Below are 13,346 nucleotides of genomic sequence, written 5' to 3' on the forward strand. Positions count from 1 at the left end.
TCTTTCTTTCTTTCTTTCTTTCTTTCTTTCTTTCTTTCTTTCTCTCCTCTTTGTTTTATTAGGGAAAGATCAGTGAAAGATTCACAAACCAAAAGTTATTCTATGTGATTTATGTTACATTATTTAAATGTCTTCATTGTGGTGGATGTGAATGATCTTGACTGACTGAATAGACAATCACACGTAAACACATTCATCCAGCCAATGTTGTAAGAAGGACACATTCTCTTCAAATGAGACTGAAGAATCTTCTTTAATAGTGTTTTTTTTATCACCCTGTGTCTTTAGTGAAAGATCAGATTCACCTGTATTCAGTTCTTTGTCTATGAAGAGTTACCGTTCAAAAGGTGACGGACCAAATTTCAGTGAGAAAACACCATCACCTTCAAAAAGGTATTTAATGTTCTTGTTGTTGGTCACACAAACTGTCTCAATTTTGAATGATTACTTTATAATATCAGAGTTTTGTTTCTCAAATTTGCAGTCAAACATTAGACAGTTGGTTTGTCAAATATTTGTCCAAGTGTTTGTCCAAATGACTGAGATCATAAATATGAAGTTATCAAGCCAAGAGTAACTCAGTCATACTGAGTCAAAAGAGAACTAATACTCAGTGTTTGTAAGTGCATATAGAAGGCAGAAATTAGATGGTCTGAAGTCTAAAGTCCATAAAAGGATGCAGCAGGATATAGTTAGCTTTTATTGGCATCTCATTTTGTGGCAGAAAAAACACTTATAAAATGGGTAAGACATGCCACTGCTGGTAGTTGTGGAGTTAAAGTACAAAAGGTTAATATTAAAGGGGTGATGAACTGAGAAATCAACTTTCCCTTGAGCCTTTGATATACAGTATACAAGTTCATCATGATATAAGAATATCCTGTACGTTTCGGCAATAAAAACTTCCTTGATAGTAAAAGAAAAGCTTTTATTGACATCAGGCCCAGAAAACGATCAAAACACCATCACAAACCAAAAGTTATTCTATGTGATTTATGTTACATTATTTAAATGTCTTGATTGTGGTGGATGTGAATGATCTTGACTGACTGAATAGACAATCACACGTAAACACATTCATCCAGCCAATGTTGTATTAATCTTCTTTAATAGTGTTTTTTTATCACCCTGTGTCTTTAGTGAAAGATCAGATTCACCTGTATTCAGTTCTTTGTCTATGAAGAGTTACCGTTCAAAAGGTGACGGACCAAATTTCAGTGAGAAAACACCATCACCTTCAAAAAGGTATTTAATGTTCTTGTTGTTGGTCACACAAACTGTCTCAATTTTGAATGATTACTTTTTAATATCAGAGTTTTGTTTCTCAAACAAACAATTTGACCTTTCATTGGTGAGAGAAGAACAAAAATATATTCTTATAGTTTGTTTAATTGTATTTTAATTATCAAAACTTCTTCAATTGAGACTGAATATCCTCCTTTGTGTTGTTAGTGAAAGATCAGGCTCACGTGTATTCTGCAGTGAGGGAACACCATCACAAACCAAAAAGTATTTTGTGTGATTTATGTTACATTATTTACATTTCTTCATTCTTTTGCTTGGTCGCCAGAGTCATAGATATCCATAATAAAGGCTAGATGTCTCGTGCGCGCTGTTGGCCAATGGAAGTCGCCGTTCGCAACTTGTGGCCATCTTGTCACAGGCAGCTCGCTCACTCGTAACAGTGTGTTTTAATGGTGCATGTACTTTTAAATAACCACAACTCTCAATTTTCAACCAATTTCCAAACTGTTTTGTTTGTTATAAACGTCAGAGATGTAGTTATGACACTACATACTTATGAATAATTATAACCATGGACTTCAATATGAAAGTAACATTGAACAGAACAGACAGGTGCAATAAAAAAGGTATTTATGTTAAATCAATATATAGGCTACTAAAACTAATTATTAGTTTTAATAATTTCAGTAAATGCAACATGAGAAATTAATTATATGTATGTGTGCATATATATATATATATATATATATATATATATATATATATATATATATATATATATATATATATATATATATTAGGGCTGGGATAAACGATTATTTTTTTAACGGTTAATCTATCGATTATTTTTTCGATGCATCGATTAATCTAACGATTAATTTTTCCTGTCCGATTCGGTTACGATTCGATTCGATTACCGATTATCTCCCCATTAATTGCCTAATAGCAATTTATACATGTTGATTTAATTATCTGAATGAAAAAATGAATTCCTTAACATTTCAATATATGTTTATTGCTCTTAAAATTCCAAAGTAAGACTATACAAGAGCAAAGCATTCAATAAAACCTTGAAAACATAAAGTAGGCTACACACACACACACACACACACACACACACACACACACACACACACACACACACACACACACACACACACACACACACACAAATAAATAGTATTAACCTACAACAAAGAAACATATTATACGATTTTTCTATGTATGCAACTCAGCCTACAGGCTATGCCCATCGATTAAATATCAACAAGTTGGTTAATCAAATCCAGGGACACACTGCAAGCGTGAGCGTCTCGGCTGCGTGGCGTGTCCGTTTTTGTTTCGGCTCACATGTTAACAGGTTGGAGTTTGCACACTGCCTGTGACGCGCGGAAAACGCGTGCATGCTGGAAATAGAAGAGCGCCTATTTTTCACGTGTGTTGGGAGCGTCTCCATGCAAAATAGAATAGGAAAAGATATTTATATATCATTTTGACACAAATACATATTAAAATTACATTTTCATGTTTGAAAGACTGTAGGTTTACATAAATGCAGATATAGGCCTAATTGTAATAATAAAAAACGTCAATTATCGATTTTGAAATATTGCAACTGTCAATACAGAACGAAATATTCTGTAGCCTATTTTGCCGTCAATACCATAGATATGTGGCTACTCCCGACGTTGTCTTTGCTGTATCAGTAGGCTATTTATGTTTAACATTAGGAATAGGGCTTCCCTCCGCATCAATAGCAGCAGCAGCGCTGCGTCAGACACGCTTCTAGTGTGCAAAGGCAGAGAAAACGCCACGCAGCCCCGTGGCTGACCCGCAACAGAAACGCCACGCGCATCCGCGGCATGACCGTGAAAACAGTTACATGTAGAGTGCATTATGGGCGCCAATACTCCGTTTAAAACCGGAATAGTCCTGGGATGAAACTGCTCACTTAGAGGATGGATACCCTCGGACACATCAGCGCGATTAGACATTGAACATTTTAAATTTAAAACAGCTTATTATGTAGGTAACGTAGCCAATGTGTCCGATGCTTTCACTTGATGCAAACGTTTGTTTTTGTGATTAAAATACATCAAATATTACCAAAACATCTGTCTTCCTGTGTGCAGAAATTTGTTTATGTAGCCGTGACAACAAAACGCGTGCGCGCATGCCTGTGATGCTCCGTGCGCACCGCGCGCCAACCCCATAGACTGTGGCCAACCCGCAAGCCTTGCACTTCTGAAGGTCTGAGGAGCCACTGGTGTTGCTACCATAGATATACATAATAAATAATATACTTAATTACATAATATACTTTATTATGTACATCTATGGTTGCTACTACTCTCCGGCGCCGCCATCTTTATTTTGAGTCTGACGAATCGACGCGCATATTTTGCGTCGACGTATTTTTGGATGACGTCGACGCGTTGTCCCAGCCCTAATATATATATATATATATATATATATATATATATATATATATATATGTATATATATATATATATATATATATATATATATATATATATATATATATATATATATATATATATATATACATACATACATACATATAATTTCTCATGTTGCCATATATATATATATATATATATATATATATATATATATATATATATATATATATATATATATATATATATATATATATATATATATATATTAGGGCTGGACAATAATTCAACATCAATATATATCGCGATATAATTTTTTTCAATAACAGTGATATGATTTTTAAACACATTTCCGATATTTCGATAAATACATTACAGCATTCCTCACTGACTGACGTTCAGGGCGCAGCCGTCAAAAAGAGCAGAACATGATTGGCTACTTGCGTGATGACGTACACCACAGAAACGCAGTCAGTGCTCAGCAGTAGTAGGCTGATAGATCCAACGCGGCAAGTTTTAGCTACAAAAAGAGTTTCCCTGACCGCAACACAAATGTGACTGAACGAACTTCCACAAGTAAGGAGAAAGAAATAGTTGATAAGAGGAGAAGACTAACGTTAATTCAGTGGGGTGGAAGTGGTTCGGCGTGTCCCCCGCACTTTTAATAAAGTGTATTTTCATCCCCCGCACTTTTACTGGGTCTCACCAAGGGGGTAATCTAGCGCTCGGAAAGCGTTCCACCCCTAGGGGCTGCCATTGCTAACCAAGCCATCACCTGCTGTTAGCATCCCATTGACTCCCATTCATTTCTGAGTCACTTTGACAGTGAATAACTTTACATCAGAGGCGTTTAAAGACTCCATTTGTCCATTGTTTATTTCTAAAGAAACACGACAATGCATAAAAGACTCCATTACCTTGTATCTTACACCATCGCCCCGCAGAAGCTGTTTTTGTAAAAATAGGCTAACGATTGCGTCATAACCAACGCGACTCTGTCGCACAGTTGAGAAATTACCGTATAGACCTGAGGAGACGCTCGCAGGCAATCTTTTACTGTCTATGAGACAGTCGGGGGGACGTGGAGACATAAAGTCTGATAAAGTCAAGGGGAAAGAATGGGGAGAAGCCCATAGTGAGCCAAAAGCAACGGGAGAAAATATTTAAACAACGTGATTCAGCTTTCACTTTCCACATCTACTAGAAGACCTACAGCTGTCAGACAGGAGGCTCTCGTCACATCTACGTCCTCAACGGACGTAGATGTGACGAGTGAGAGAGAGAGAGAGAGAGAGAGAGAGACAAAGAGAGTGGGGGGGGGGGAAAACAGCTTTCTTCAGTTCATCAAATACAACCTTCACAGAGTTAACTTGTCCCAACGGGAAAATAACACACCCTCTTAACAGCAGTTTGAATTTGGAAATAAGAATACTTGCTTTAGTTTTGGCTTCTTGCGTGTGTGCGTGTGTTCCGAGTTCAAATGTCCTGCGTGTCCGGCGGTTCTTTCCGAGGTCGGGGTGGAGCGGCTGGTTGCTCTAGAGATGCTCTGTGTTCTCCCTGAAGAAATGCCCTCGGGGCTAGGAATTTGATGCGATGCAAAAGCGAAGCGAGGAGGGAAGAGGAGGAAGAGGGGAAGAGTTGGGGCCTGCTTGGAGGGCCTGCATTGGTGGCCTGGCTCAAGGGCCAGCCAGATGACATGTTGGTTCCCAGAGAGAGAAGAGAGAGAGCGGGAGGGCATCCGAGCACCTCCTTTTAAAGTCTGGGAGTAGTCCCACCCTCCGGGGTTAGACTTAACCAATGAGATTGTTGGGATTTCCAGGCGGGAAATTCCTCAGAAGATTTTATGGCTCTTTGTTCCAAGCGAGAATCAGTGGGTCTCTGACCATTCATATTCTAATTAATGCAACAAACACACACTGCATTTTCTGAATAAGTGATATACATGGAAGTGTAAGTCGTGAAGTGAGCATTAATTTGATAGGAGACATGACATATATGAGGTTACCTGAACTAGTAAGTTGTTAAGACAAAGACAAAAAGATGCAAAATACCATACAGAAGAAACATTTTACAAGACAATTATGTGTTTACATACAATGTCCAGGGGTGCATGTTCATTTATAGATGGTTGTCTATAATTTGAGGCAAAAACGTGTGTTTTACAAACTCTAACTCTGGACCTTTCATGTGGCCAAATTCTTTTGGGCCGTAAAACTTCTTATCAGATGGTTTCCAGGGTAACAGAGAATCTTTCTCTGTTGTGTTGGGGGAAGGTCTGTTTCTAAGCACAAAGCATTCAAAACATATTTGTTAAATGTAACTGGCGATTGTGTGTTTGATTCGCCTGAGTCGCTACACATCAAATCTAACAAAATGTTTAATTTGTTTTGCAGTACAGTGATGCTAAGTTGGTGTATGTGCTTGAACTTGAGTAATACAAAAATAAATCAATTATTTTTTGAAAGAAATTTGTAAACAGTTTTACTCGTTAATGCTTATTCAATTACACAGGTAGCCACTAGGACTTGTACATTCATAATGGAAATACAGAACAGGCAATGATACACTCACCTAAATGATTATTAGGAACACCTGTTCAATTTCTCATTAATGCAATTATCTAATCAACCAATCAATTGCAGTTGCTTCAATGCATTTAGGGGTGTGGTCCTGGTCAAGACAATCTCCTGAACTCCAAACTGAATGTCAGAATGGGAAAGGAAGGTGATTTAAGGAATTTTGAGCGTGGCATGGTTGTTGGTGCTAGATGGGCCAGCTCTGAGTATTTCACAATCTGCTCAGTTACTGGGATTTGCACGCACAACCATTTCTAGGATTTACAAAGAATGGTGTGAAAACGGTAAAACATCCAGTATGTGGCAGTCCTGTGAGCGAAAGTGCCTTGTTGATGCTAGAGGTCAGAGGAGAATGGGCCGAATGATTCAAGCAGATAGAAGAGCAACTTTGACTGAAATAACCACTCATTACAACCAAGGTATGCAGCAAAGCGTTTGTGAAGCCACAACATGCACAACCTTGAGGCGGATGGGCTACAACAGCAGAAGACTCCACTGGGTATCACTAATCTCCACTATAAATAGAAAAAAGAGGCTACAATTTGCACAACCTCACCAAAATTGGACAGTTGAAGACTGGAAAAATGTTGCCTGGTCTGAGGAGTCTCTATTTCTGTTGAGACATTCAGATGGTAGAGTCAGAATTTGGCGTAAACAGAATAAGAACATGGATCCATCATGCCTTGTTAACAATGTGGAGGCTAGTGGTGGTGGTGTAATGGTGTGGGGGATGTTTTCTTGACACACTTTAGGCCCCTTAGTTCCAATTGGGCATCGTTTAAATGCCACGGCCTACCTTAGCATTGTTTCTGACCATGTCCATCCCTTTATGACCACCATGTACCCCATCCTCTGATGGCTACTTCCAGCAGTATAATGCACCATGTCACAAAGCTTGAATCATTTCAAATTGGTTTCTTGAACATGACAATGAGTTCACTGTACTAAAATGGCTCCCACAGTCACCAGATCTCAACCCAATAGACCATATTTGGGATGTGGTGGAATGGGAGCTTTGTGCCCTTTTTTTGGTGTTCAAGATTTATAAAAAATTATATAATAAGATGTGTACAACATTAATCCATTTTCCAAACCGTGTTTTTGCCTTACCCTGAATCATTATAGATAGATAGATAGAAGTTTATTGTCATTACAAATGTACAAGTACACTGCAACGAAATTTGTTTCTTGGAGCAAGCCTCCGGGCTGCAGCTATTTACCAGCGCTGCCACACGCTCTCCGAAGATAAAAAAAAAAAAAAATGCAGATTTTGCAAAGCATAGCATACGTACATACATAAGAAACACAACATAACATAACATAACACAGCACACGTGGTCACGTGATGGAATTTTTTGTTTGGATTGGGTAAGGGAGGAAGGGAGGGAAGAGGCAGACGGATGGAGGAGGGGATGGGATCGGGGTGGGTGTGTATGGTGCGAGTAAGAGTCTCAGTTTGTGTTGTGAGAATGTCAGCCATAACTTAAGATGTTTACAGTTCAGTTCTGTGGCATGCCCTTGAAGGGAGATAAGGCAGTGCACGGGGAACGATAGCAGACATTATGGTACACTTATAAGTGTTTATATTGGGACTGTTTCAGATTGGTCTAGTAGGAATCACTGTGGAGGAGCACAGTACCTGCTTGACTCTGTCTACTGAGAGAAGTAGCTCTGGCTGCAATGTTCTGTGCATGCAGTTCTGTTTATTAACTGCTAAAAGTACAAAAAGTGACAGACTTCAGCTTTATGAAAAGTGACTGTAATAAAATTGACTTGTTATTCCTTGTGAGGTGTAAAATACTGTAATTTCTTTCTTACTTTGCAATCTAACAGTTACTTTTCTGAACTTTTTTTTCTTTCTTTTTTTGAACTTTTTTATCATGAAATACAAATTGACCCTATTTACTTTCTTAGTACACATTACAGGTCTTAGGGTGAACAATTAATCTATGCAAGTTAATACACAGAAAAAAAATGTTTGTCGCTGTAATCTTTAATAAAAAATATCTGAAAAGATGATTTCAGTTTGGCGGCTTGGGTTTGAATATCCTTAAACACTCCACTCCAGCCGTTAGTCTGCTATTAGTGAGAGATGGAGAGGAGGAGCACAGAAGTAAAACCCTACCCTCTATTCAATATTCCGTTTCACTTTGAAATGTCACAGCACTGAAGAAAACTCATTCACTACTTCCGGTTCACTAGAACTTTAAATGAGACGCTGCTGAAAATCTGGCAACCCGCGTGTGCTTCAAGTCTGAGGAGGAGGGGGCCGGGTGAAAAAAAAACCCTGCTCAAATATTTTGAGTTTGGATTGCAATACCTAGTTCAACTACTGGGTGTCCATCCTACATAAAGCCCCTTTAACCCATTACAACTTATTTGAACTGTGTGTGCTGGGATAACTCACCTTGATATTACGAAGGCTTATTACCTGCTTTTTTTGTAACAAAAAAACAAAACAAAAAAATCTGCTTGCACTCCTATTTAATGGCAGAGAATGGTGACTCACTTGAGCGGATGCAAATCTTTCATAAAATTATCTATGTAACTCTTTTCTAAGTGTTCTGGAAGTTTACTGTAGGGTTTGGTGAGAAACAAACCAAAATTGTTTTTATTACATTACAAAGTTATTACATTTATGAAAATCTTGCATTTCAGTCCTGTGTGCAAATGTGCAGCAGTTTACATTGTGCACAAGGCAGTACATCCTTAAATTCCTTATAAAATTGAATAAAACTCAATACCTATATTATACAACTCAGAAGAGTATTATGTTTTATTATTTCTGTGCTCCGATTTACAGACAGTCATAATGATGGCTAGCCTGACAAGCCAGACCCACATCAAGATGTTTGGTCTGGAAACTCATGACCAGGATCAATCCGAGGGGTGGGACAAACGGTTGTCTTTCAAACTCCCTCTGCACGGTGTGTACGCAATTGGATAGCGCTACAACCAACCAGAGCTAGTTGAAAGATTAAACTTTCGCCGCATCCGGTCGTCAAAACTCAGAACACATCTTCCATTCTTAAGAATGACTTCAGTGCCGTTCTTTGTTCTTTTCTCAGAGAAAAGCTTAACTCCAAGTCTTCCAGAGTCGCGGTCAAAGCTGATTCGAAAGACCGCCGCCGTTTGCCAGTTTCTGTGTTTACTAGAAGCATGCAAGCTCAACTTGGCCGTCGTCATTATGTTAAGCCCCGCCCACCGACTCGTGATTGGCCGACCAGAGTTTGCTGTTTACTGTATTGAGAGTTGCTAGACAACACTCGCAGGCAGATTAGAATATGCTGCCGCTAGGGTGCGTCTAGATTTCTAGGCTAAATGATGGCTTGACTTGATCTTCGGGCTGACCAATTAGAAAAGGCTGTTTCATTTCCTCCCACATGTAGAGATTGAATATTCCAGCTGTTTATTCATTTTTCTAAACATTTATTCGCGTTTTGTATTTTTTAATGTAAAAAAACTGAAAAAGTGCCATTTTCTCATATTTCTATTTTTAATATGTAATTAAAAAAAAATCACCTGAACGAATGATACCCTGATTATTATGTCCATAGTAGTGAGCCAAAATACTTTCAAATGAGACTGAATTACCTCTTGTAGTAACATGTTTTTTTTTTCTCTTCATGTCAAGCTCACATGTGTCTAGAGCTGTGTCTGTGAAGAGTGACCAGTCGGAAGGTGAAGTAGCGAACTTAAAAACATCACCTTACAAAAGGTATAATATGCATATAATATATTTGTTCACATATAGCCTGTGTTAGAAAGTTTATGTATCAAACTGTATTTTAAAACCTTTTTTATACTGATGGATGCCAGGTAGATATAACCTGCTCCTGATGGTTTAACCTTGATGAATACGACTGTGAACGTGATTAACCTCCTGTGTGAAATATTTTTGTCTGTTTTAGTGACAAAGAGCAGAAGACCACAGTAAATATTGGTGCAGAATTTACTCGGTGGCAAACGCTAAAGTTACGGAAGGGACTGAAGAGTGATGTGGAACTGGCATCACTTCTTCTCAAAGGGTAGGAACAGAAGATTATACTGTTTAACTTGCACTGCTTAATTTACAATATAAATAATTTGCAATGCCAAAATGTATAATTAACTGAATTTACTATAACATGTACCAGGCTTGTGCAAAATTCAGAATTTTAGTTTGATGCTGGCTAGACATGTGCCGATTTTCAATAATGCGATTTATCACGATAACTTTAAACGATAACACGGGCACTTTAAAATATCGTAAATAATAATTTATTAACAATTAATAGTTTTTTTTATAATGCACTCAAGAATACTTTGCCCATCAACCGTATAAATGCTCAACACCGCTGTATTCTGCGTCAAAGGGACACGCACTCAGATGTAAATGAGAAGCACACGAATGAGTGGAGACGCGCTAATGAAGTGGCGCACAATGACAGCAGAGGGCGCTGATGAACTGCAGAATGCAGCGGTTACCCCGCAAACAAAAGAAACCGCGTGTAGTTTTCAAAACAGGTATTCATTTTTTGTAATCTCAATGTTGTTCATCACAGCACCAAATACTTAATACTTAAAGACTTAATAGGCTATTTATTTTCAAACTTAAACATTTTTATGTTTTAATCTGGACTACAACATGCCCTAATGATTAGAACTGTTCTGAGGTAAATCATTAACACCATTACCACTTACATTACAGGTTTTATTGAACTAAATACATTGCAATCGGCCAAAACGAATACGCAGTTTACTTTTCTAAACAAAAGCGCTCCAAGTCCGTGTTTCTCACACTGTTCGTGTGAATTGCGGCGCAATTCTGCACACACACACAAAATACCGGCAATTCAATGGGGGACGCGCATCTCTTAACGGGGCCGCGCTTTATTCCTCCTCCAGGTATGGTGTGGTTCTGGTGCGCTCCCAGGTCCGCATGACAGCTTTCACATGACCAATTTTTCATAAGAACTGTGCCCTGTTCTGAACTAAACTGCCAGTCTAAAAACTCAGAAACTCAGAAGACAAAAGGAAGTAGCTATTGCTCAATCTTAGTTAATGCATTAAATAATGAGACGTTATTGTAATTTGTTACCTGTTGTTCTTTATAGCCTAATTCTTTTGCACTTTAATCTGTTTGAAAATTGTACTTTTACAGCTCTGAAAAAAATCAAGAGACCACTTACCATTGATTTCTCTTAATTTTTTTTCCAGAGCTGTATATATTTTTGGTGCATTATTGTACTTAAACATTCAGTTATTTTTGTTATTACAAAAATAGTTCTTAAAGGTCCACTGAAGTGCCTTGAAACGTGCCGCATTATTCAATGTGTTGACGTAATTTCCCCTGAAACGGCTTCAGCAGTTAGCAGCTCCTCCCCTTTTTTGAAACAGCCAATAGCGTTTCGTTAATATACAGTTTGACTAGAGCGCAAGAGCGGACCTTTCTCTGCTTGGTAAAGCCAGCAGTTTCCTCTAACACTGTTTTCCATCATAATCTCCTCCATATCACTTTGAAATGCTGCATTCTGTGCAGAATTCAAATGGGTCAATATGTTTGTTGTCTGCGCCGACTCGCGCATGTGATCCGCACTGCACTCTCGTTTCTATAGTCTAAATTTTACATTAGCGCCGAGCTAATGTAATTTTTGCTAATGTAATTTTTGTAATGTAATTTTACATTAGTTGCCGAGCAAAGTTATTGCTCAGTGAACCAAGCAACATTCTTCATAATAATAATCATAATACAAATCATAACAATAACAATAATAATAATAATACTTGCAGTTATTCACATCACAACCTAACCATAAGCTCTACACTTCTGCACAATGGTAAGGGTCAAAACTTCAACATAACAGAAATAATTTTGTTGAGCCATATGCAAAGCATGCTGGAAGCTAACAATGGTGTCTATAAATAAAACTACACGATTGAGCTAATTCTCTTAAAATTAAGCAAAATAAGGTTACTTGTTTATTTTATCTGCTTCATCAGTTCTTAATTCAAGCCTCAAAATTGCTTACATTTCCTTAAAAAAAATAAGTTTTTTTTATACAACACTGAACCACAATTGTCTTATAAATAATATATAATAATAATAATATTTAAAAAGATACACACTATTTTTAATTGTCACCTTATTTTTTTGGGTGAAAATTACATGACCCATGATTAATTTTTTTCAGTGTCACTCCTCAACCCTGCATACATTTTGTTCTAAAATATAGATAATGATCAATTGAAATAAATTACCCCCTTATTGTTGTTTAATTAGTTTTGTTCAAATGTCATTTTCATTTCAAAGTAATAAAATAACACAATGTAGTTGTAAATGCAGTTATCATTAATTCCAATGCAAAACTCACAGAGCAACACTGATGATCTAGTTCTCAATCGCTCCTCAAATGTTCTATCATTGAGTCTGCACCGTTCTGGTCTGAAGATTTTTCCTGCAACACTAAAGATTATCTCAACAGATGAAGCTGCTATGGCAAGATGGACATGTATATGCATTTCTTAGAACTTTTCTTGAATTTAAATTCTGCTTCCTTTAATTCAAATTCAAATTGTAATTCTATATCCTGTTTTTGACATCAATTCAAATTCAAGAATTGAATTGAAATTTGGGAGTCATTCTCAATTCAATTCTGAATTGTGCACAAGCCTGACAGTTATGGCTTTATAACTGTGATGTTCATTGTTACTGTATATTTGTCACTGCACACAGTAAAATTGGCTTCAGAAGGAAAATATAAAATATAAAGGAGAGATAAGAAGTAGAGATGCACCGAACCAATTAGATCAGATCGGTATCGGCTCCTATACCACTATGATTTACCAGATCAGGTATCGGTCAGACACAACCCATCCAAATCCGATACTGTGTGTTTATTTTCCTGTTATTATGCCTGATCTGTAGATAATGATCTATGGTTTCGCATAAAATTACTTTATCTTTCTGGAGTTCATTGTGGTTTCTAAATCGTGTTACTTTCTACCGGGTGTCTGTTTGATCACAACACTAGACTAGAGATTGTATTGTTCTTCACACACGGTAACGGAAATTTACTGTTAAAAGAAAAGTCTCAATAAAAATATTGTTTATATTAGATTTATC

General features: G+C 37.4%; 1 protein-coding gene across 1 annotated transcript in view; it reads left to right on the plus strand.

The window, feature by feature from the left end:
* The first annotated feature begins 292 nt into the window (after positions 1 to 292).
* Positions 293 to 13,346, plus strand: part of LOC137039737 (uncharacterized) — a 284,691-nt gene continuing 271,637 nt past the window's right edge. Inside the window, exons 1-4 of the mRNA XM_067415014.1 lie at positions 293 to 393; positions 1,141 to 1,245; positions 9,876 to 9,959; positions 10,153 to 10,269. Of these exons, the coding sequence (XP_067271115.1) occupies positions 326 to 393; positions 1,141 to 1,245; positions 9,876 to 9,959; positions 10,153 to 10,269 (374 nt within the window). The 5' untranslated portion in view covers positions 293 to 325. The remainder of the gene's footprint in view (positions 394 to 1,140; positions 1,246 to 9,875; positions 9,960 to 10,152; positions 10,270 to 13,346) is intronic.

The sequence above is a fragment of the Pseudorasbora parva genome, chromosome 14 (genome assembly GCF_024679245.1).
Source record: "Pseudorasbora parva isolate DD20220531a chromosome 14, ASM2467924v1, whole genome shotgun sequence".
NCBI lineage: Eukaryota > Metazoa > Chordata > Actinopteri > Cypriniformes > Gobionidae > Pseudorasbora > Pseudorasbora parva.